The sequence below is a fragment of the Scyliorhinus torazame genome, chromosome 2 (assembly GCF_047496885.1).
Source record: "Scyliorhinus torazame isolate Kashiwa2021f chromosome 2, sScyTor2.1, whole genome shotgun sequence".
In the NCBI taxonomy this organism is placed as follows: Eukaryota; Metazoa; Chordata; class Chondrichthyes; order Carcharhiniformes; family Scyliorhinidae; genus Scyliorhinus; species Scyliorhinus torazame.
Window position 1 is genome coordinate 85,421,991 of NC_092708.1, and position 26,002 is coordinate 85,447,992.

The window sequence follows — 26,002 nt, forward strand, 5'->3', positions numbered from 1 at the left end:
AGCAGCCCTGTGCTCACTGACCGAGAAGGGCTTCCAGTTAAATAAGCTCCCATTTTAAAATTCTTGCCCTTGTTTTCAAACTGCCCCCCATGGTCTGGCCCCTCCCTATCTTGATAATCTCTTCCAGCCCCACAGCCCTCTGAGCTATCTGGCCTCCTCTGATATCGGCCTCTTGCACATCTCTGATGTTAATTTCTCTACCTTCAGCAATTGTGCCTTCAGCTGCGTAGGCCCTAAACCGTTGAAATTCCCTCCTAAGAGGCGACACCTCTTCGATCAAGCTTTTGGTTATCTGTCCTGATATCTCCTTTATGTGGCTTGATGGCTGAATTTGTTTGATAACGTTTCTCTGAAGGGCCTTCCAATCTCTCACTGCACCTAAATCACCTAAACACATGCTGGTGAGTCCGGCGGTCATGCAAAGCGCTGGCCTTTTTAAAAGCATTGTATAAAGGCACTGTATAAAAGTTGTTGTCCATTGGAAGACTGAGGAAGTTTGCTCATGAAACATCAATGCCATTAAAAATGAAGCAGCTTGCATCTTCTTCCAGGTTTTCATCAAATGTTTGGATTTTATTTTGAGTTAAAGCTCTGCTAATTGAATGCAGTCCATTTACTGGCACATTCAATCCAAGGACATTCCAATGTTAGCGGTTTCTACCACATGTACCCGGATTCTGATCTATTGATACATTCTCCGTTCGGTTTTCTCACTCCACCTGCCTCCCAATTTGGAATTCATAAAAATTACATTCACTGGCTGAGAAGAGAATTCACCAGGCGATGATTTAAAAATCCCCCAGGACGTGCAGAATTCAGAAAAGGAAACACTCACTGTTTTTCACTTGCCAACCAAATCTATATTTTTGGTGAGGGTTTTTTTCATCGAATTTTAGTTTGGAAAATGCAGTACTAAGATTTGTCGCCTCACGCTTATTGTAAAAGGAAAGGACAAAGTTGTCATAAACTTGCAAAAAAAACCATTCAAATAGTTTAATCGTTATTCTGTTTTTTGTACAATTAACGCCTTAGTGTTTAAATTTGCAACTGTCAGAATCGTTTAGAAGGGGCAATAGATGTAACGGAAAATTAATCTGATTCTCCACATTTTGAGATTTTATTTTTCTCCATGATTCTATTGGCTCATTTACTCCAGTTAAATCTACACTAAGTCACTTTGTACCCCTCATACTTTTCAGTTTGACAGTAAACATGCTGCTTGTTCGGCTGCCAGTTGGATGAAGACCTGTGAAGTAAGATATGTCAACACGTGGTGCCTTCCTTTTTTTTACTGTTTTAGTGTGACGGGACCGCAAAAGAGTGCTTTTTTAAATGAATTTTGAAGGGTCAGTGCTCCTGAATAGAATAACTCATTTGAATGAATTGCTCAGTGAAAGCTTGTGTAATGTTTTCTGACTGTGCGCTGGCGTAGAGACTGATATGAATGCGGTCCGAGTTTAGTAATGGCAGAACTGGGTGTGGGGCTCGATACTTTCCCTTCCAGCTTCAGACGGTGGCAAATTCGCCGCTTTCTGCATTGTCGGCGGCACTGTGAATGAGATCTGTTAAACCTGAAACCTGTCCTGAAAGCAGGGAGCAAAAAATACTTCAATAAGTTAGCTGCACAATTAGAAAAGGTGCCGCTGAAAGACGGCTGTCCAAATGTTTCTGCTACTCCTCATTAAAGGTCTTTGTTGCATAACCCTGTACAAAAATAGGACGGATGTGACTTTCAGTGTCAAATCCTTAACGAACCGCTTCTTGCCGTGAGCAAAGAAAGAGTTAAACTGCATTTCAATGGGTCCCTGTGAGCACGATCCTGGTAAGAAACGATTTCATTCTGTGTTCAGCACTGTTTTTCGAGCAGTCGCTGTGAATATTGTAATTCTCAATTCATTCGCATTAAGGCAATTACTGTCTAAATTCACTGAAACAATATCCCCATTACAATTAGCCTCAATTGAACTGTGACAGTTCGTCTGTGCGCATGGAAACTGACTTAAGTCAAATCTTTTTTTAAAAGGTTCATTTATTTTGTTCAATAACGAATAAATGTCCAGTTATCTTATCAGGGAGGTTCGAAATTAAAGGGATTGACTTCTCTTGGGCTGTTATCTCTGGGAAGAAAGGAATTCCTCCTCGGATAAATTGAGACACTCTCCATGTTAAAGCAATCCTTTGAGATAACGAGGTTCGTGTCTGCACTTTCTTACATATCCATCCACCTCCCTTTCATTTGTCCAAATCCGGGGCGAACATCCTGAGAGGGCAGATTCGATCGGGGCATTCGAAAGAGAATGGGGATTGCCATCTAAAAAGAAAAATGTGCAAGATTACCGGGATAAGACAGTGGGACTGGGTGGAATGCGAGCCAGTGCAGGTCGAATAATAATAATCTTTATTGTCGCAAGTAGGCTTACATTAACACTGCAATGAAGTTACTGTGAAAATCCCCTCGTCGCCACATTCCAGGGCCTGTTTGGATACACAGAGGGAGAATTCAGAATGTCCAATTCACCTAACAGCACGTCTTTCAGGACTAATGGGAGGACACCGGAGCATAGAACATAGAACATACAGTGCAGAAGGAGGCCATTCGGCCCATCGAGTCTGCACCGACCCACTTAAGCCCTCACTTCCACCCTATCCCCGTAACCCAATAACCCCCCCTAACCTTTTTGGTCACTAAGGGACAATTTATCATGGCCAATCCACCTAACCTGCACGTCTTTGGACTGTGGGAGGAAACCGGAGCACCCGGAGGAAACCCACGCAGACACGGGGAGAACTCCACACAGACAGTGATCCAGTGGCAATCGAATCTGGGACCCTGGCGTTGTGAAGCCACAGTGCTAACCACTTGTGCTACCGTGCTGCCCATCTAACCTGGGACCCTAGCCGCCAATAGTCTACTTCTGCACTCAAAAGATTATAATGTGATCTGTCCGTTTCCTTGAGCTGGACACTGTGCCTATAATTTGCCCACTGATTGAAATTTTGAGTCGGTTATTAATTTTTCTCTGAGCTGTGTTTGTTCCAGTGCACAGCTTCCCATTATGCATCTGCCTCTTCTCATTGCTCCTATTTAGTCATCAGTATCACTTCAGTTAGTGCATTTATATAGCACCTGTTAGCACCTTTCAGGACAGCCCAAAGGGCAGCCCATGGCGTATTCTTCAAGTGTTGTCACAGTTGTGAATAGGAAATGTGGTAACCAATTTATGAACAGCAAGCTCTCACAAATCGCCATGTGTTAATGACCAGGTAATCTGTTTTCTTTTAATAATGTTGACCAAGGGACTTTGGAGATAATTCCCTTTCTCTTCTTCAAAATAGTGCCATGGAACCTGTCATGTGAGAGTATCTTTAAGACATGGATGTTTAAGCAATGTACCTTTAAGAAAACAGTGATGTCAGAGAGTGGGTGGAGCTGAGGTTAAGTCAGCCATTTGGCAGTTTTTAGTTTTGCAGTTTGAAAAGAGCTTGGGAGTGTCTGTGTTTTGCAGTAAGCTGGATTTGCTGTGATGTCTGCCATGAAAGACTATCTCTGGATCATTTGGGTGATTTAAACTCATAATAGTAAAGCCTTTAACCTGATGAAATGAAAATCGCTTATTGTCACGAGTAGGCTTCAATGAAGTTACTGTGAAAAGCCCCTAGTCGCCACATTCCAGCGCCTGTTCAGGGAGGCTGGTACGGGAATTGAACCGTGCTGCTGGCCTGCCTTGGTCTGCTTTAAAAGCCAGCGATTTAGCCCAGTGAGCTAAACCAGCCCCTAATGTGATTCTGTTTAAAGGTGTTAAGTCTCTTGGAAGTTTGAAGGAACATTTTGAGGAATTATTTACTGTTGCAATATTTTCTGAGTTATCTTTGAAGTAAGGGCTGTTAAGAGATCCAACGTTTATTTCAGATGTTAAGTTGAGTTCATGGAATAAACTTTGTTTTGTGTTTAAAAACCCACGTGTCCAGGATTGTAATCCCACACCTAGGGAACAAGCCGTGTGCTAGGAAAAGCAACAAATACATTAAAGGGAGAGCTTGGTTGAACTCCATGATACATTTTGGGGTTCCGAAAACGCCTCACCCATAACAATTGGGGGCTCGAGGGTGATAAAAGTCTATCTATTGGATTGGCTTTTGTGAACTTAAAGACAGTGAAGGATTGTTGCTTTTCCGGTGTGGTATTTTAGTTTAAGTGGGGAGTGTATTGTGGACAATGGCTCTTTCAGAGGCTCAGAGGTTTTTGGGGGTGAAGACTGTCGCACGCAGTGCTTTACGGACAGAGACGAAAAGCAGACTGTTGGGTCTGGCAAATACATTGCAGTTAATATTACCTGACAAAATGCGAAAAGGTGAGGTAATTATGGCGGTGGTTAAGCATTTAAAGTTGTCTGAGATAGAGTTTGACTCATGGGAAATGGCAAAAATTCAGTTGCAAATTAAACAAATGGAACAAATGGGCAGCACGGTAGCACAAGTGATTAACACTGTGGCTTCACAGCGCCAGGGCCCCAGGTTCGATTCCCCGCTGGGTCACTGTCTGTGCGGAGTTTGCACGTTCTCCCCGTGTGTGCGTGGGTTTCCTCCGGGTGCTCCGGTTTCCTCCCACAGTCCAAAGACGTGCAGGTTAGGTGGATTGGCCATGCTAAATTACCCGTAGTGTCCATAAGGGTTGGGAGGGGTTATTGGGTTGCGGGGATAAGGTGGAAGTGAGGGATTAATGTGGGTCGGTGCAGACTCGATGGGCCGAATGGCCTCCTTCTGCACTGTATGTTCTATGTAATCTATGTAAAAAAACATGAGAAAGAATTAAAGCAGCTGGAATCCGAAAGAGATAGAGAGGAAAAAGAAAAGGAGAGAGAAGAAAGAAACAAAGAAAGAGATAGAGAGGAAAGGGAAAAAGAGAGAGAGTTTGAACTTCGGAAAATGGCTCTGAAACATGAAAATCAGTTAAAATTGGCAGACGCAAAGGGACATGTACAGTTGGAGGAGATAGATAAGGATAATGAGACAGGCCGTCATAGTCGAAGACATGGTGGGGATCTATTTAAATATGTCCAAGCATTGCCAAGGTTTGACGAGAAGGAGGTAGATGCCTTTTTCGTTTCATTTGAGAAGGTAGCTAAACAAATGAAATGGCCACAGGACATGTGGTATTACTGATACAAACAAAGCTGGTAGGTAGAGTTGGTGAAGTGTTTGCATCACTACCGGAGGAGGTATCTGGAACGTATGAGGAGGTGAAGAAATCCATCTTAAGTGAATATGAGCTAGTGCCTGAAGCTTACAGACAAAGGTTTAGGAATTTAAGGAAAGAATTTGGTCAAACATACATGGAGTTTGAAAGGCTCAAACAGAGCAATTTTGATAGGTGGATAAGGGCTTTGAAAATAGACCAAACATATGAAGCTCTCAGAGAAATCATACTTTTGGAGGAGTTTAAAAATTCAATTCCTGATGTAGTGAGAACTCATGTGGAAAAACAGAGGGTTAAAACTGCGAGATTAGCAGCGGAAATGGCAGATGATTATGAATTAGTTCATAAATCAAAGATTGGTTTCGGACATCAGTTTCAGCCGGTGAGGGATAGAAACTGGGGACATGAGAAATACTAAAGTGGTAAAGGTAAAGGTGATCTGATGGGAGACAATACAGAGAGTGTACCTCAGATTAAAAAAGAAATCCAGGAGGGTGGAAAAGAAATGAAAAGTTCCAGATGTTTTCATTGTAATAAATGTGTTGGTGGTTAAAGAAAAGCACTGGGAAGGCTGATGTGGTAAAACAGGATAAGATGGTGGGGTTTGTTAGAGTGGTAAAGGAAAGCCCAAGGGAAGCGAAGGAGGTGCAAATGATTGTACAGCCTGTTCAAGAAGTAATTGTTAAGAAGGTGCCAGATGTATTTAAAGAATTTACTTGTGTGGGTAAAGTTTACTCATGTGTATCAGGAGGAGCAGGCAAAGAAGTCACAATTTTAAGAGATACAGGGGCTAGTCAATCTTTAATGGTAAGAGATGAGGAATTATGTAGTTTGGGAAGAATGTTGCCAGAAAAGGTGGTGATATGAGGAATTCAGGGTGAGAGGAGTAGCATTCCATTATATAAGGTAAGTTTGGAAAGTCCAGTGAGAAGTGGTGAAGTGGTAGTAGGAGTAATAGATAAACTATCTTGTCCAGGAATACAGTTTATCTTGGGTAATGATATAGCTGGATCGCAGGTGGGAGTGATGCCTACTGTAGTTGATAAGCCATTGGAAAATCAGTCAACTGAAGTGTTGAAGGACGAATATCCTGGGATTTTTCCGGATTGTGTAGTAGCAAGGTCGCAAAGTCACAGGGTAAGACAAGAGGAGAAATCAAAGAGTGAAGGTGAAGTTGAAGTGCAATTATCAGAAACGATTTTTGATCAGATGGTTGAAAAAGAACAAGAATAGGTGGAGGATGAGGCAGATATTTTTAGTTCAGGAAAATTGGGGAAGTTACAACAGAAAGATGTAGAAATAAAATGAATATATCAGAAAGCATATACGGAAGAGGAATCTGAGAGTATATCAGAGTGTTATTACCGTAAAAATTATGTCTTGAAGAGAAAATGGAGACCTGTACATATGCAGGCGGATGAAAAGTGGGCAGAAGTTCATCAAGTAGTATTGCTGGTAGGGTATAGAAAGGAGGTGTTGCGAGTTGCACATAAGGTACCAGTGGGAGGTCATTTGGTAATAAGGAAAACTCAAGCTAAAATCCAGAAACATTTTTATTGGCCTGGACTACAAAAGGATGTAATTAAATTTTGTCAACAACACCCATATAGACTTAATCCTTTAAAATTGGCACAGGTTAACAGAGAGATTGAGAGTGTGCTTAAAAATGGCATAATTGAAGTGGGTTGCAGCCAATGGAGCTCACCCATAGTGATGGTACCTAAACCAGACGGTACCCAACGGTTCTGTGTGGACTGTTGAAAGGTGAATGCAGTTACAAGAACGGACTCTTATCCTATCCCTTGTTTGAGGGATTGCATTGAGAAATTGGGACAATCTGCTTTTATTTCCAACTTCTAGACATGGAAAGAACATTTCAAACATCGTATGGAGTTCTTCGATCAACTTCAGGAGGCGGGTTTGGTGATGAACCTAGCCGAAAGTGAATTTGGAGAAACCCGAATCACTTTCCTTGAGGAGTTTCCGATACCCTTAAGATGAAGGGAGGCAATGCGATCTCTTAACATGAATGAATTTGATCGAACCTTTGTGCAAATGTTTTGTGGTGTGATTACTCCACTGATGGACTTGCTAAAGAATCCTAAAAAAATTAAATGGACAGCGGACTTTCAACAGGCATTTGACTGCCTGAAAGCTGTGATCACCAATGCTCCTGTATTGGAGAATTGCAAGGGACTCTGTGGTCAGATTGAACTGAAGTATCTGATTCTAAAGAGAAATGCCGAGGAGTAGAGGAATGGATGGATCGTGCAGAGACTTTGTTCAAAGAGACTGTCAATCGAGAAGGATTTCGGTTGGAGGAAGAAGAACAAAGAAAAATGGACCATAATATTATACCTGTTTGCGTGTTGTTTTTTTAAAAAAGGAAAAGGTATATTTACTGTGTACATTTCTTACTGGATGGTGCAAAAGTGAAAAATGAAACCATCTTGAAGTTGATGGGTTTTTTTTTTCTTGGGGGGAGGTGTCATGTGAGAGTATCTTTAAGACATGTATGTTTAAGCAATGTACCTTTAAGAAAACAGTGGTGTCAGAGAGTGGGTGGAGCTGAGGTTAGGTCAGCCATTTGGCAGTTTTTAGTTTTGCAGTTTGAAAAGAGCTTGGGAGTGTTTGTGTTTTGCAGTGAGCTGGATTTGCTGTGATGTTTGCCATGAAAGACTATCTCTATCATTTGGGTGATTTAAACTCATAATAGTAAAGCCTTTAACCTGATGTGATTATATTTAAAGGTGTTAAGTCTATTAGAAGTTTGAAGGAACATTTTGAGGAATTATTTACTGTTGCAATATTTTCTGAGTTATCTTTGAAGTAAGGGGTGTTAAGAGATCCAATGTTTATTTAAGATGTTAAATTGAGTTCATGGAATAAACTTTGTTTTGTGTTTAAAAACCCACGTCATAGATTATCATAGAATTTACAGTGCAGAAGGAGGCCATTCGGCCCATCGAGTCTGCACCAGCTCTTGGAAAGAGCACTCTACCCAAGGTCAACACCTCCACCCTATCCCCATAACCCAGTAACCCCACCCAACACTAAGAGCAATTTTGGACACTAAGGGCAATTTATCATGGCCAATCCACCTAACCTGCACATCTTTGGACTGTGGGAGGAAACCGGAGCATCCGGAGCACACACGGGGAGGATGTGCAGACTCCGCACAGACAGTGACCCAAGCCGGAATTGAACCTGAATGTGTCCAGAATTGTAATCCCACACCTAGGGAACAAGCCGTGTGCGAGGAAAAACAACAAATACGTTAAAGGGGGAGGTTGGTTGAACTTCATGATACATTTTGGGGTTCTGAAAACGCCTCGCCCATAACAAACCTTTTATGCGCACCTGAGGGGGCTTGGTTAACATCTCAGTGAAAAGGTGGCACCTCCAACAATGCAGCACTCCCTCAGTCCCACACTGAGTTGTCAGTCCAGAGTTTTGTGCTGAAATCTCTCCAGTGGGACCTGAAGCCACAATCTGCTAACTCAGAGGTGAGACATTCTGCCAACCAAACCATGGCTGCTACTCATCTCATTCTCTATTGAGCTAATTATTAATAATAATAATAATAACCTTTCATTTTCACAAGTATGAAGTTACTGTGAAAAGCCCCTAGTTGCCACATTCCGGCACCTGTTCAGGTAAGCTGGTACGGGAATTGAACCTGCGCTGCTGGCCTTGTTCTGCATCATAAACCAGTGATCTAGCCCACTGGGCTAAACCAGCCCTTGCTGGTTCTGTGGATCCTGGGCTTCCAGAACAGATTACAGGCTGGAAAGGAGCATATTTCAAGGATGTGCACACAGGTACAACATTGTAACCCTAATTTTCTGATCTGACCTTCCTTTGAGTGTAGCTCTAAACTGAACATGCATGATTGTAAAATTACCCCAAACACCCACACCAACACCAGGATGTCCCATTGGTGGTGATGCCTTCAACTACATAGGTCATAAACTCTGGCATTCCCTCCTTAACTCTCTCAGCTTTTCTACCTTTCTCTTCTTTAAAGATGTTCCTTAAAACCTTCCTCTTCAATTGAGTATTTGGCCATTTGTTCTCACATCTCTTTATGTAACTGAATGTCACATTTAATAACACTGCTTTGAAGTTTTTTGGGATGTCTTACTCTGTTAAAGACATTATATAAGTGCAGTATGATTACTAGAACAGTGCACAGTTGGCTAGACCGGTGCAATGTATAAGCACATACCTGTTGTTGGTATTTGTTCTTTATCTGTCAGACTGTACGTAGAACAATGCTTATCACTGTACCTCAGTGCACGTAACAATAAATCTGAATCTAAAAAAAATCTAAAGTCTGTATACCCTAAACTCTTGTTTGTTCTATTTGTAATCATTTCCAAGATCCCATTTGCAGTTTGTGTTCTATGTGATAATGCTATTTAACTCAAATTTACAATTCTTCCTATCTTCTCCATTCTGGACAATTTGTCCTGTGACAGTTCAGGGTAACAGTCTTGGATCTAATTTGGAAGAATGTGAGGTGAAAATCACTTGAGAGTTTAATCTAGGGAGAGTGCTGCATTGTCAGAGGTGCTGCTTTTCAGATGAGATGTTGAACCATTGCTGCATCTAAACTGTTCAACTGGCTATAAATGATTGCTTAGTTCAATTTGAAGAGCTTCACAAACTTTATTGGGTTGACCTCTAGATTTATGAAAGAGACTTAAAGAGAGGAATGGGACATTATTATTAGGGTCGCCCACTCTAATATTATTCATGCTAAGCTAGCCACAACTGCTCCTGAGTGTATACGCCAGCCCTCTACTGGCTAATCCTTGAATCGGTGGTAATTGAGGTGCAAGGTAGAGAAATCAGCTGGAGTCTTGGACTTTGCTCCCTGAGTCACTTATATGCAATGGGGCAGTCATGGGGCAAGCAGCCAATGTCTCTAATGTAGAGGCAGGGCAAAGGGAACGCAGGAAAATGTGTTGATGTGGTTCTGCTTCTCTACCCCACGTTCATTTATTTTCCATCACTGTATCAAATTTTCCCTAAGCAAAAGTGTTTTTTTTAAATATGTTTCTTAAAAAATTTCTATATTAAACAAAGCCATCTAAAACAATTAACCAAAATTACCATAAGACCATAAGACATAGGAACAGAATTAGGCCACTCGGCCCATCGAGTCTGCTCCACCATTCAATCATGGCTGATATTTTCTTATCCCCATTCTCCTACCTTTTCCCCATAACCACTGATCCCCTTATTAATCAAAAATCTATCTATCTCTGTCTTAAAGACACTCAGTGATTTGGCCTCCAAAGCCTTCTACGCGATAGAAGAAAGAGACAAACACAAACAAGTTGATTTGATGTGATTTGATTTGATTTATTGTCACATGTACCGAAGTACAATGAAAAGTATTAGAGTACGTACATAGTAGACAAAAAAAAGAATAATCGACAGAGAACATTGACAAATGGTACATCGACAAGCAGTAATTGGTTACAGTGCGGAACAAGGGACCAAACAAAGCAAATACATGAGCAAGAGCAGCATAGGACGTCATGAATAGTATTCTTACAGGGAAAGATCAGTCCGAGGGAGAGTCGTTGAGGAGTCTAGTAGCTGTGGGGAAGAAGCTGTTTGTGTGTCTGGATGTGCGGGTCTTCAGACTTCTGTACCTTCTGCCTGATGGAAGGGTCTGGAAGAAGGCAATCCTGGGTGGGAGGGGTCTTTGATAATGCTGTACGCCTTCCTGAGGCAGTTTAAATGCATATTAACTTTAACCCAAAAAACTAAACCACACTAAACCCCTAACAGCTGACGGTGACTAGCTCCTTAAAAAGGAAATGAATGGCAAGCATCTTAGGCAAAACCCTTCTGCCAACCCTCCAGTGGTGTTCTTAACCTTCTGCAAATATAGAAAAGTGGTGTAGGAGACCTCCACCCAAGCAGAACTTGTGTCCAGGCTATCAACGAGGCTTTAGTCCCACTTGGAGCACTGGCGAGTCTGATACTCCAAATATGGCCACCAGCAGAGATGGATCCAAATCAACACTGAGTATCTCCGACATGGTATTAAAGAAAGAGGCCCACAACTTGGGACAAGTCCAGAACATATGAGTGTGGTCCCCAAGAGCAGTGCTCATACTTGTCCTCCATCCCAGGAAAACATCCGCTCATCCTCGCTTTAGTCAGATGCTCCCTATGCACCATCTTCAATTGGATCATACTTAGCTGAGCTCATGAAGTCATGTGCTTGACCCTGCAAAAGGCCTCACTCCACACCTCGCCATCCAGAATGGGACCCAATTAACCCTCCCATTTTGTTATCACCTCACCCAATGGAGCTGACTCCGTTGAGAGGATATGGCCGTATATACCTGAACTAGTCCCCCCATCAGACCTGGCCAAAGACAAAATCCTCTTCAACAGGGAAGAGAATGGTACCAATGGAAAGGTGGGTAACGCCTGCATTAAAAAAAATCACAAATCTGTAAGTACCAGAAAAGACTGGAGCCAGGCAGTTAGAATTTCTCCGCCAACTCTGTAAAACTGACAAAACTCCCCACCACGAACAGGTCTCCAAACCTCTCCAACCCTTACCTTCGTATTACTTAAACGTTGAATCAAAACCCGCTGGCAGAAAACAGTGATTGTTGCAGATGGGGGCTAGCGAAGACAGGGAATACAACTTGAAATGCTGTCCAAACTGCTTCCAAATTCTCAGAGTGGACACCACCACTGGATTCACGGACAATTTCACTGGAGAGAAAGGCAATGATGCAGTAATTATTGCATCAAGGCTAGAAACGTTGCAGAAGTTCACTTCCATTTGTCACCAAATGGAGCCAGGATCGTTGAACCAGAACAATATCATCTGATTATTGGCTATCCAACAGTAAAACAATAAATTGGGTAGGGTCAAGTCCCCTGATTGTCTATCTCTTTGGAGCAAAGCCCCACGGATCCTTGGCGTCTTACCTGCCCAAATAAAGGAAGACATTAATTTGTTGACTTTGGCAAAAAAGGCTCTGGGGAGAAAAATGGGGAGACATTGAAAAATCAATAAAAATCTTGACAGCACGTTCATTTTAATAGTCTGAATCCTGCCCGTCTAGGATAGGGGGAGGTTATCCCACCTTTGCAAGGCTGACTTGACACTATCAACCAGATTAGTGTAATTTCATTTATGAAGCAAGGCCCGATTGTGGGCCACCCAAACCCCCAGATAACGAAAGCTGGTCTTGGCAAGGCAAAAGGGTGACATCCCAAGGTGGGCTCTCCTTCCCAGGGAGTTGACTGGGAAACATTCACTCTTATCCAAGTTCAAATTGTAATCAGAGCAAGAGCTAAAAATCCAAAGCAGCTTCATTATCTCATCCATAAAGGATACTGGGTCTGTAATATAGAGAAGTAGGTCATCCGCAGAAAGGGACACCCAATGCTCCACCCTTCCCCGATTTATCCCAGTCCATCTAGTAGAGGACCTCGGTGCTCTTGCAAGCGGCTCGATTGTCAAAGCAAACAGGAGCGGAGACAGTGGACACCTCTGTCCCGTGCCCCTATTCAACGGAAAACAACCAGAGTTTATGGCATTCGAAAGAATGGGGGCCCTTTGCAGTAGTCAAATCCAGGAAATAAATTTGTAGGCAAATCCAAATCTCCCAAGAATCTCAAACAGATACTACCAGTCCACTCTATCAAATGCCTTTTCGGCATCCAGGGAAACAATCACCTCCTGTTTGGGCATCGAGGAGGGGAAAAGGACAACTTTTAGCAGGCGATGTATACTGGATGACAATTTTTGACCCGTAGCGAAGCCTGTCTGATCCTCCAAGATTACTTCTGGGAGGCAGGGCTCCAGCCACAGCGCCAGCAACTCGGCAAGTAACTTAACAACCGCATTTAAGAGTGAGATAGGTCAATATGACCCACACTCTGTTGGGCCTTTGTCTATCTTGGGAATCAAGGAGATACAGACTTGTGTGAGTGTAGAGGCCAATGATTCACGGGATAAGGAATCATTATGCATGTCCAAAATTAAAGGCACCAATTGCTCTGTGACATTTTACAAAATTCAATGGGGAAGTCAAACAGGCTTTACTAGTCTGCACCAACCCAATGCATTTTATAATTTTTTCTGGGTCCAACAGGAATTCCAACTCAGTGCTCCTCTCCACCTCCACCGCTGACAAAAAGCCAGTCATGACCGATCCCTCAGCCGAAGGCTCTGACCTATATAGATCTGATTGAATAATGCAAAAGCAACATTAACCTGAGGAGGGGTGGAAACCAGGCTGCCGCTCGAGTTGGTACCTGTACAATCGCCTGGGAAGCCGCCTGCCGCTTAAACCGGTGTGCTCAGAAAGGCCTCTATTTTGTTTTGTGCAATGTCCCTTTAAGATCAAAGTGGAATGGGGAGTATTCTAAAGAGATTTAATTATTTCCTGATTATGACATCTTTAGTTTCCAAAAAATGCCTGAGGTTGCCATGGGCATGAACAGCTAAGAAGCAATGGGCAGCACGGTAGCATTGTGGATAGCACAATTGCTTCACAGCTCCAGGGTCCCAGGTTCGATTCCGGCTTGAGTCACTGTCTGTGCGGAGTCTGCACGTCCTCCCCGTGTGTGCGTGGGTTTCCTCTGGCTGCTCCGGTTTCCTCCCACAGTCCAAAGATGTGCAGGTTAGGTGGATTGGTCATGATAAAATTGCCCTTAGTGTCCAAAATTGCCCTTAGTGTTGGGTGGGGTTACTGGGTTATGGGGATAGGATGGAGGTACTGAACTTGGGTAGGGTGCTCTTTCCAAGAGCCGGTGCAGACACAATGGGCCGAATGGCCTCCTTCTGCACTTATGATTCTATGATTCTAATTCTATGAAAGGGTAAATAGAATGCTAATTGCAGTGGGGTTGCATCAGTTAGTATTTTCTGTTTGGCCCTTCAGGACACACTGAAAAATTGTGTAAAGAGGAAACAAGCAAACGTCTCTCTGAATGGAACAGTTTTCTCTTTGGCAGTCTTCAAACAAGAATAACAAAGAAGACATAAGTGTTTTCTGAGGGCCACGAAGAATCCAGCATGAATTTTAAGGATACAAAGAAATAACATTTATTTACATATAACATATATATACAACAGCAGCAGCAACTTTTTGCTTGCTGCTCACTCCTTCCTGGCTGGTTCCAAATAGGCCAGCTTTATTTATACAGGGAGTCTGCTAATGATTTCTCCACCCCCGTCATTGGGGAAGCTCATACCCCCACAGGATTGTGGGATTGTCATTAGTCCCCAGCCAATGGTAAGCAGGCAGGTTCTAACATCCCTCCCCCCCCCAAAGTCCAAGGAATCCACTAAAGACCCTGGCGAAGGGGGGCGTCGGACTCGTTTTGCCGCAGGCCGGACATCATTTGCACGAGGCGCTGGATCGGGCGGCGTGTAACGAGATGGAGACCGCCGCTTCCGTGATGAACGGCGTAACGGTTGTACATCCACGGCCCGTGGGCCCGAGGATTCACCCTCTGATGTGTCCTGTGTCTCCATCTCGGAGTCAGAGTCTGCTGCCTCCGTCATCTCGGCGTCTCTATCGCCACGCGGTTCTGTAACGACCTGCGCAGGCTTTGAGTGAGGCACCAGAGGAAGATTGTGAGGACTACTTTCCATTGTCTCTGTGGCTGTAGAAATGAGCTCCGGGGGCGGGGAATCTTTGGAAGGGATAGTCTTCTGGACCGAACGTGGTCTACATGTTTGCGCTGGAGACGACCCTGGGCTTGCACCTGGTAAGATATAGGGCCCGTTTGGCGAAAGATTACGCCAGGGACCCACTGGGCACCACCAGCAAAATTCCAAACGAACACTGGGTCACCGGGCGGAAACTGCCGAATCGGTCGATGCCGAGAAAAACCATGTCCCTGCCGTTCTTGTGTGCGGCATACTTTTGCGCCAATGTCCGGGGAAACCATGCTAAGGCGGGTGCGAAGTCTCCGGTCCATTAGGAGTTCTGTGGGAGCTACTCCAGTCACCGCATGGGGTGTGGTCCTATACGAAAACAAAAAGCGAGCCAGTCTCGTGTCCATTGACCCGGAATACTGCTTCTTTAGGCTTCATTTGAATGTCTGCACTGCGCGCTCTGCCAACCCATTTGAAGCCGGGTGGTATGGGGCAGTGCGGATATGGCGTATGCCGTTCATCTTCATGAACATCGCAAACTCCTCACTTGTGAATGGAGTGCCGTTATCCGTGACCAGCACCTCGGGGAGGCCATGCGTACTGAAAGACAAACGCATTTTCTCAATTGTTGCGCAGGACGTTGTGCCTAGCATCTTATGCACCTCTAGCCATTTAGACTGGGCGTTGATTAATAGAAGGAACATGGATCCTTTGAAAGGGCCGGCGAAATCCGCATGCAAGCGCACCCAAGGCCGCCCTGGCCATTCTCAGTGAAGTAGAGGCACGGCTGGCGGAAGCTTCTGATGCTCCTGGCAAATGGCGCAGTATTGGGCCACCTTCTCAATGTCAGTGTCGAGGCCTGGCCACCAGAGATAACTCCGGGCCAACATTTTCATTTTGGTCACACCTGGATGCCCATTGTGCACGTCTCTTAGTATCAGCTCCTGTTCTTTTTCCGGGGCAATCACACGAGTCCCCCACAAGAGGATGCCGTCTTCCATGCTGAATTCTGACAGCTTGGAGGAAAATGCCCGCAACTCGCCTGCGAGCTGTCTATGCTGCCCACCATACAGGACTATGTGCCGAACCTTTGACAGGCTCCGTCTGGGTCCACTCACGGATCTGTGATGCCGTGACAGGCAAGGTGTCCATAAAATTTAGGGTTGCAACCACCTCACCGGTCGTGGGGGTCGACATGGGGCCGGTCGATAAATGCAATCGGCTCAGTGCGTCGGCATTCGCTATCTGCGTTCCTGGTTTGTGCTCCAGAGAATACTCGTATGCAGCGAGCAACAAAGCCCAGCGCTGGATCCATGCAGAAGCAATGGGCGGTATTGACTTATCCTCTCTGAAACGTCCCAGCAGAGGCTTATGATCAGTCGTGATAGTGAAGTGGTGGCCATACACGTACTGGTGGAAACGTTTCACCGCAAAGACCACTGCCAGGCCCTCCTTCTCGATCTGTGCGTACTTTTTTTCCGCTGCAGTCAATGTGCAGGTGGCGAAAGCTATCGGCTGCTCGGCCCCGTTCTCCACCTTGTGGGACAGGATGGCCCCAATACCATACGGGGATGCATCACATGTGACGAGCAAAGGCTTGTATATTCATACAGGCCCCGGTGTGTATTAATCGTTACATATGGTCGGGAGGCAGGGTCCAGCTCCAACTGTAGGTAGGCATGACTCATATCTAATTTTGTGAACGAGAGTCCGCCTTGGAGGATGTGCTGCCACTGCAACCGCAAATGGAGCAACCAGTCCCGACCCAACAGGCTGGGCCCATGGCCGTGTACCACAATAAGTGGGAAACGCCCCTCCTGGCGTCCATAAACAACAGAGGTCATCGTAGTTCCTTCAATGTCCAATGGTTCCCCCATGTAGGTGGCCAACCTGGCCTGTGTGTCGGTTAATGTAAGGGTCTGTATATCCTGCTTGATGCGATCGAATGTCCTCTGGGCGATCACGGAGACCGCTGCGCCAGTGTCCAACTCCATCTCAAGCGGGTGACCATTGACTCGTACTGTCACCTTAATGGGGGTCACACGGGGAGCTGCCACACAATGCAGCTGCAGGCAGTCGTCCTCCGTCTCCACGTCCTCAGGGGTAGTCGCCGCAGGTTCATCCACATGGAAGATACGGCCCTTGGGCTTGTCCCAGTTTCGGTCGGAACGACGGTGCCTCTGGCGCCCCCAGGACCGGCGTCCGCGACAGGGTCGGCGCCTACAAGTCTGACACGGACATGGCTCCTCATCCATTGGTTCTGGAGAAGGCTCCCTTCGGGGAGGAATGTCTGACAGCCACTGGCGTCGATCCGGACGTTGCCTCGCCCAAGGTACCGCAGGAGTGCGGGACGACATTTTTGGATGGAAGGGGTTGCGCCCCAAGGCATGCAACTCCATTCCCTGTAGCTCCTGCACTCCTCGTTCTGCGCTCTCTTGGAACAATACTATTTGAATGGCCTGTTGAAAAATCACTGTTGGCTCAGCTAACAATTTTCTCTGGGTGGCCGCATTGTTAATATCGCAAACCAAATGGGCGCGTAACATTTCTGACAAGGTCTCACCATTGTCACAGTACTCCGCAATCCTGCGTAGCCTGGATAGAAAGTCGGCAAGTGATTCTCCTGGGGTCCTCTCAGCGGTATTAAACCGGTAACGTTGGACTATCGTGGGCGGGGTTGGATTAAAATGTTGCCCCACTAAGTTCACAAGTTCATCAAACGTTTTGGTGTCCGGCGCAGCTGGGTACGTAAGGCTCCTAATCACCCCAAACGTATGCGGGCCGCAGGCGGTGAGCAATATGACCACCTGGCGCTCATTTTCGGTGATGTTGTTTGCCTGGAAATAGTAACGCATCCGTTGTGCGTACTGGTTCCAGCTTTCCAGCGCAGCATCAAAAACATCCCATCCTCGTCGCCAGTTTTGTGAGGGCCACGAAGAATCCAGCACGAGTTTTAAGGATACAAAGAAATAACATTTATTTACAATAACATATATATATACAACAGCAGCAGCAACTTCGCTTGCTGCTCACTCCTTCCTGGCTGGTTCCAAACTGGCCAGCTTTACTTATACAGGGAGTCTGCTAATGATTTCTCCGCCCCTCTCATTGGGGAAGCTCATACTCCCACAGGATTGTGGGATTGTCATTAGTCCCCAGCCAATGATAAGCAGGCAGGTTATAACATCGTGTACATTTTCTAATACAACAAACCTGAAAATAAATATAAAGCAATGTACTCTTTTCTGATAAAACATTTCCCTAATTGTGCAGATGTGACATCCTTTTTCCTATTCTGCTACTTCTTCTAGGTTCAACCTGAAGGCAAATATTGTGCAGTGTGGTCGATTGTGTGCAACTAAATGTTAATGGGACTGAGGCAACTCCCGTACCGGCCTCCTCGAACAGGCGCCGGAATGTGGCGACTATGGGCTTTTCACAGTAACTTCATTGAAGCTGACTTCTGACAATAAGCGATTATTATTATTATTACTTCCTCCTCATGAGCTCTATTTCCCCTCAATATACTTTATTGATAAAACTTGAAAAAGGTACATTACGAAATAAATTGACTGTGGCAGTACACATAGTGTAACGCAAATTAATTTGACCAAATTTGTTACTTGGCACTCCAGGGTGCTCACTCTACTTACAATGTCAATTAGGTCACATCTACATTACGTTAAAAATACAGCCTGTGAGGTTTTATACTAACTTTAGCCCTCAGGGTACTATGGGGAGAGGGCCCTGACCCGTAACCTTTCCCTAATGAGCTGTTGTGGCTGCATCAAGCCTCAGTGCATTCCTCAGTATGTAGTCCCCGATCTTGGAATGTGTCAGCCTGCAACACTTAGGTTATGGGCCACTCCTTGCACTGGAAGACCAGGAAGTTACAGGCAGCCGAGTTGGTGGCTTCCAGTAGCAGTTGATGTTCATCCTGATGTGCGTCCCTAGAAACAGTCTGTAAGCTCAATACAGGTGACAAAAAACATTGCATCTCTTTCCAGATGTTCTTTGCTAATGTACATTATAGAAGAGGATGGGTTATATTCGCTTGTACACACAGGCACCTCAAGATCTGGGGGAGTAACGTATACGGTGGCACTGGAACATCAAAGTGTGCATGAGGATTTGACAGGGAGGCCCTTCACTCCATCAACCACATGTTGATGCTTGTTTAAAAGTCCTGGAAATGAGGAGCTGCCAAATGTCTCTGACAGTCTGTTCAGGAATCATCAGACTGGATGCACCATTTCCTTTCTCTCCAGGGCCTCAAGGACATTTTTCACAGCCTATAGGATGATTGACTTGTTGTCAAAAGTTTGTGCAGAATAACATCTCTTGTGACATTTTGTTCCTGGAGGGAGCCACTGCTAGCTGTACCACTATATCTTATACCCAGGAAGTCAGCTCCTATGGTTCCACGGTGTGGTGCTCAGAGGGGACAAGCCAAATGCTTGGTATGTACTGCTGCCTGTGTTAGGAAGTTGAATGAAATGAAAAGTAAAGAATTGGATAAAACGAAACGAATTGGGACTTAGCTGCATTGAGAACTTGTGAGAAGCAGATTAGCCTAGTAGCAGGGTGAAACAAATACTTTGTTAAGAAAAGGGGAGACCAGCAATTTAGGAATCTAGATCATAGCCATATTCGGAGTTCTCAGAGAATCAAGATGTGGCACAGAAATAAAGCAAAATAATTTGCCTGTGTGAGACCCCATATGTTCTACTCTAAACTGGAAGAAAGGTTCCAAAATTAAAGCTACAGGTCCTATGTGGTAATTATTTTGGGGATTTAACTCATGGTGTTAAATCCTATGGGATATTGCTTTGGGGAAGGTGGTTTCTCAAAGTTAGGAAAGTAGATAGATTGATACTGGGGAATATAATTTAAATATACTGTCTGGGTAACTATTATTGTAGTTAATTATAAATGCTGTTTTCTACCATTGCCATTCTTGTTGTGTATTTTGAAGTTTAATAAATAATTTTTTTTTTAAATTTACAACAAGACTGACCCCTTGCCTCATCAGGTTTCATCTCTCTTCTCACATTCTTTTCCAAATCACAATAATAAATAGTTATGAACCATAAGACCATAAGATCATAAAACATAGGAGCAGAATTAGGCCACTTGGCCCATCGGGTTTGCTCCGCCATTCAATCTGAAAGACACTCAGTGATTTGGCCTCCACAGCCTTCTGCGGCAAAGAGTTCCACAGATTCACCACTCTCTGGCTGAAGAAATTCCTCCTTATCTCTGTTTTCAAGGATCGTCCCTTTAGTCTGAGATTGTGTCCTCTGCTTCTAGTTTTTCCTACAAATGGAAACATCCTACCACGTCCACTCTATCCTGGCCTCGCAGTAACGTATAAGTTTCAATAAGATCCCCCCTCATCCTTCTAAACTCCAATGAGTGTAGACCCAGAGTCCTCAACCGTTCCTCATAGGACAAGTTCTTCATTCCAGGGATCATTCTTGTGAACCTCCTCTGGACCCTATCCAAGGCCAGCACATCTTTCCTTAGATACGGGGCCCAAGACTGCTCACAATACGCCAAATGGGGTCTGACCAGAGCCTTATACAGCCTCAGAAGTACATCCCTTGTCTTGTATTGTAGCCCTCTCGACATGAATGCTAACATTGCATTTGCCTTTCTAACTGCCAACTGAGCCTGCACGATAACCTTAAGAGAATCGTGAACAACGACTCCTAAGTCCCTTTGTGCTTCTGATTTCCTAAGCATTTCCCTATTTAGAAGATAGTCTTCTTCCAAAGTGCATAACCTCACACTTTTCCACATTGTATTCCATCTGCCACTTCTTTGCCCATTCTCCCAGCCTGTCCAAGTCCTTCTGCAGCCCACCTGCTTCCTCACGGTAGCACAGTGGTTAGCACTGTGGCTTCACAGTGCCAGGGTCCCAGGTTCGATTCCTTGCTTGGTCACTGTCTGTGCGGAGAAAGCACGTTCTCCCCGTGTCTACGTGGGTTTCCTCCGGGTGCTCTGGTTTCCTCACACAAGTCCCGAAAGACGTGCTTGTAAGGTGAATTGGACATTCTGAATTCTCCCTCTGTGTACCTGAAGGTGTGCTGGAATGTGGCGACGAGGGGCTTTTCGCAGTAAATTCATTGCAGTGTTAATGTAAGTCTACTTGTGACAATAAAGATTATTATTAATACTACCTGTCCCTCTATAGATCTTTGTATCATCTGCAGACTTAGAAAAAGTGCCTTCAGTTCCTTCTTCCAGATCATTAATGAAAAGTTCTGGCCCCACAGATCCCTGAGGCACACCACTAGTCACCGGCTGCCATCCTGAAAAAAAACCCTTTAACCCCCACTCTCTGCATTCTGCCAGTCAGCCGATCCTCTATCCATGCCAGGATCTTACCCTTAACATCATGGGCTCTTAACTTATTTAACAGTGTCCTATGCGGTGTCTTGTCAAAGGCCTTCTGTGATCTAAATAAATCACATCCACTTGTTCTCCTTTCTCTAACCTCCATGTTACTTCCTCAAAGAACTCCAACAGATTTGTCAGGCATGACCTCTGTGGTAAACCACATTATTGCTTTATATGTACTGTATTGTATTGTGCATGCCTGGGCTTGTCCAGGCTGGCTCCGCCTGTGGCTCCTCCCCTCGGGCTTCTGTATAAAGGTGGCAAGTCTCCACCTCCGGACCCAGTTCAGGACCAGAGGCCAGGAGGCTTGCTGTTCAGTGTATTAAAGCCTCAGTTACGTTCATCGCTCATCGTGTGTTATTGATGGTGTATCAATTTAATACACTAAACTCCTGAAGATGAACTCATCACTCAAGCCTGATCACTTGGAGCTGGACCCACAAGCAGCCGATGCTACAGAAACGTTTGAACACTGGCTAAGCTGCTTCGAGGCGTACTTCGCATCCTTCAACGAAGACCTCACAGACCTCCAGAAGAAGCAGGTCCTCCACGCCTGGGTGAGCCCAAGAGTCTTCCCCCTCATTAGGGACACCTCCTCGTACACGGAAGCAGTAACGCTGTTGAAAGGACAATACGTGAAATCCGTTAACCAGGTAAATGCTCGGCACGTCCTTGCCACGAGACGGCAGCGCCCTGGGGAATCACTCGCAGAATTCCTGGGTGCCTTGGGCATCCTCTGCCGGAACTGTGACTGCCGGGCAATATCGGCTACCCAGCACGCGGAGCTGCTGACCAGAGACGCTTATGTTGCGGGCGTGAACTGTAACTATATCCGCTAGCGTCTACTAGAAGGGGACACTTGGGCTCCCAGAGACAGTGCAACTATCCAACGCGCTGGAGGTGGCCTCCCAGAACATGGGGGTCTACACCTCCGGCCACGGGGCACCCTCGTGGGCGCAGCCATCAACAGACCTGGGTGCGACACAAGCCTGCGCCACGCAGCGGCACGCCAACGCCGGAGGCCCGAGGTGCTACTTCTGCGGCCAGAGTAATCACCCCAGACAACGCTGCCCAGCATGGAATGCAACTTGTAATGGCTGTGGGAAGAAGGGCCACTTCGCAAAAGCCTGCCAGGCCCGATCCCCCGCTAAATCTTCTAGGCCCAGCAGCACTGCCTGCTGCCTGTCGGGGCCGTCCCCATGTGCGACCCCTGGGCGCCGCCATCTTTAACTTCGGCCGACACGGGTGGCCCACGGGGGCCGCCATCTTGGATGCCATCGCAGACGCCACCCGCCATGCGTGACTCATGGGGGCCACCATCTTGGGACCACTCCGCAGCCTCCCGGGAGCCCAGCTCACCTGACCGTACGCTGGCCGCCGCTAACTCTGACCAGCCTACCGACCACCTCCCAACATTCGCCTCCGTCACACTCGACCAGTACCAGCCGCACCACCTGGCGAAGTCCACGATGACCGTTCAGATCAACGGGCATGAGACGGCCTGCCTTTTCGACTCTGGGAGCACAGACAGCTTCATAAACCCAGATACAGTAAGGCGCTGCTCCCTCCCCATCCTACCCGCGACCCAGAAAATCTCCCTGGCTTCCGGATCCCACGCTGTAGAAATATGGGGATACTGTGTGGCGACTCTTACCGTACAAGGCGTAGAGTACACCAACTTTAAGCTCTTTGTCCTCCCCCATCTCTGCGCTGCCCTATTACTGGGGCTCGACCTCCAGAGCCTTACCCTAAAGTTTGACAGACCCCTGCCCCCCCTCACCATCTGTAGCCTCGCGACACTTAAGGTCGCCCCACCCACCCTCTTCGCAAACCTCACCCCGGACTGTAAGCCCGTCGCTACCAGCAGCAGACGCTACAGTGCCCAGGCCAGGACGTTTATCAGGTCGGAGGTCCAGCGACTCCTGCGAGAGGGGATTATTGAGGCTAGTAACAGCCCCTGGAGAGCCCAAGTGGTGGTCGTCAAGACTGGGGAGAAGCACCAGATGGTCATCGATTACAGTCAGACCATTAACGGTACACACAGCTCGATGCGTACCCCCTCCCCTGCATATCTGACATGGTCAATCAGATTGCGCAGTATCGAGTGTTCGCTACAGTCGACTTGAAGTCCGCGAGCTCCCTATCCGCCCGGAGGACCGCCAATACACTGCCTTTAAGGCAGATGGCAGTCTCTACCACTTCCTCAGGGTCCCCTTCGGCGTCACCAACTTGGTCTTCCAAAGGGAAATGGACCGAATGGTTGACCAGTACAGGCTGCGGGCCACATTCCCATACCTAGACAACGTCACCATCTATGGCCATGACCAGCAGGACCATGACGAGAACCTCCGGCGCTTCCTCCACACCGCTAAACGCTTGAACCTCACCTATAATAAAGAAAAATGCGTCTTCCGCACAACCCGCCTAGCAATCCTCGGCTACGTCGTGGAACACGGAGTCCTAGGGCCCGACCCCGACCGCATGCGCCCCCTCCTGGAACTCCCCCTCCCCCACTGCCCCAAGGCCCTGAAGAGATGCCTGGGGTTCTTCTCTTACTATGCCCAGTGGGTCCCCAACTATGCGGACAAGGCCCGTCCACTGATCAAATTCACCATTTTTCCCCTGACGGCTGAGGCCCGCCTGGCCTTCAATCGCATCAAAGCAGACATCGCCAAGGCCGCGATGCACGCTGTGGACGAGTCCATTCCTTTCCAAGTGGAGAGCGATGCGTCGGACTTTGCTCTGGCCGCTACCCTCAACCAGGCGGGCAGGCCCGTGGCTTTCTTCTCCCGTACCCTCCATGCCTCCGAAATTCGACACTCCTCCGTCGAAAAGGAAGCCCAAGCCATCGTACAAGCTGTAAGACATTGGAGGCATTACCTGGCCAGCAGGTGATTCATTCTCCTCACTGATCAACGGTCGGTTGCCTTCATATTCAATAACACATAGCGGGGCAAGATCAAGAATGACAAGATTCTGAGGTGGAGGATCGAGCTCTCCACCTACAGCTATGATATCTTGTATCGACCTGGGAAGCTCAATGAGCCCCCATATGCCCTCTCCAGCGCACAAGTAGACCGACTCTGGGCCCTCCACATCGACATCTGTCACCCGGAGGTCACCCATTTTTCCCACTTCATCAAGGCTCGCAACCTGCCTTACTCCATCGAGGAGGTCAGGTCCGTGACCAGGGACTGCCAGGTCTGCGTAAACCACACTTCTATCAGCCAGACAGAGCACATCTGGTAAAGGCCTCCCGCCCCTTTGAGCGCCTCAGCATGGACTTCAAAGGGCCCCTCCCCACAACTGACCGTAACGTGTACTTCCTCAACATCGTTGACGAGTACTCCAGATTCCCCTTCGCCATCCCCTGCTCTGACATGACCTCCGCCTCCATTATCAAGGCCCTGCACAGTCTTTTCACCCTGTTAGGGTTCCCTGCCTACACCCACAGTGATCGGGACTCCTCCTTTATGAGCGACGAGTTGCGTCAGTTCCTGCTCAGCAAGGGCATCGCCTCCAGCAGGACGACCAGCTATAACCCCCAGGGAAACGGACAGGTGGAAGGCCGTCTTCCTGGCCCTACGGTCGAAACGTCTCCCAGTCTCCCGCTGGCAGGAGGTCCTCTCCGATGCGCTCCACTCCACCCGGTCGCTCCTATGTACAGCCACTAACGAGACTCCTCATGAACGTATGTTTGCCTTCCTCAGGAAGTCCACCTCCGGGGTCTCGCTTCCATCCTGGCTGACAGTCCTTCTCCAGCAGCATGCGAGGAGCCATAAAACCGACCCCCTCGTCGAGAAGGTCCTGCTCCTCCATGCAAACCCCCAAAATGCCTACGTGACACACCAGGACGGGCGGCAGGACACGGTCTCCCTTCGGGATTTGGCTCCTGCAGGCTCCCCAGCGAACATCACCACCACACCCCACCCTACACTGTCTTCCCCCACCTCTGCCCACCTCCCTCACGAACTGAAACCCGCAGGCCCACCGGCGGGAAGCACCACCACTTCCACCCATACACCGCCCCCCCCTTCGCCGACTCAACATCTGGGTGAAGAAGAAGAAGACAACACACTCCTGGACGCGCAGGTCTCGACGCAGGCGCCCACACCACAGCCGGGACTGAGGCGATCACGGCGGAAGGTCAAGGCACCCGACAGAATGTGGTAAACCACGTTATTGCTTTATATGTACTGTATTGTATTGTGCATGCCTGGGCTTGACCAGGCTGGCTCCGCCTGTGACTCCTCCCCTCGGGCTTCTGTATAAAGGTGGCAAGTTTCCGCCTCCAGACCTAGTTCAGATCCAGAGGCAGGAGGCTTGCTGTTTAGTGTATTAAAGCCTCAGTTACGTTCATCACTCATCGTGTGTTATTGATGGTGTATCAACCGCCACTTGACGAAGCCGTGCTGACTCAGTCTGATGTTATAATGCACTTCCAAGTACTCCGCGATTTCATCTTTAACAATGGACTCTAAAATCTTACCAATGACCGAAGTCAGGCTAACCGGCCGATAATTTCCCGTCTTCTGCCTCCGTCCCTTCTTAAACAGCGGTGTTACATTAGCCATTTTACAGTCCACTGGGACCCTTCCTGCTTCCAGTGATTCCTGAAAGATCACCACCAATGCTTCCACAATCTCTTCAGCTATCTCGTTTCGAACCCTGGGGTGTAGTCCATCCGGTCCAGGTGATTTATCCACTTTCAGACCTTTCAGTTACCCCAGAACCTTCCTTAGTGATGG

The 26,002-nt window shown here is 46.8% G+C and overlaps 1 protein-coding gene across 2 annotated transcripts in view; it reads left to right on the top strand.

The window, feature by feature from the left end:
- The window catches only part of LOC140389294 (coiled-coil domain-containing protein 89), a 106,370-nt gene that overhangs the window by 3,001 nt on the left and 77,367 nt on the right, over positions 1 to 26,002 (top strand). Inside the window, exon 2 of one of the 2 annotated variants that reach the window (XM_072473476.1) lies at positions 1,200 to 1,253. The exons of the other annotated variant lie outside the window; for it this stretch is intronic. Coding sequence (XP_072329577.1) covers positions 1,200 to 1,253 — 54 coding nt within the window. The remainder of the gene's footprint in view (positions 1 to 1,199; positions 1,254 to 26,002) is intronic. 2 annotated transcript variants of the gene reach the window in all.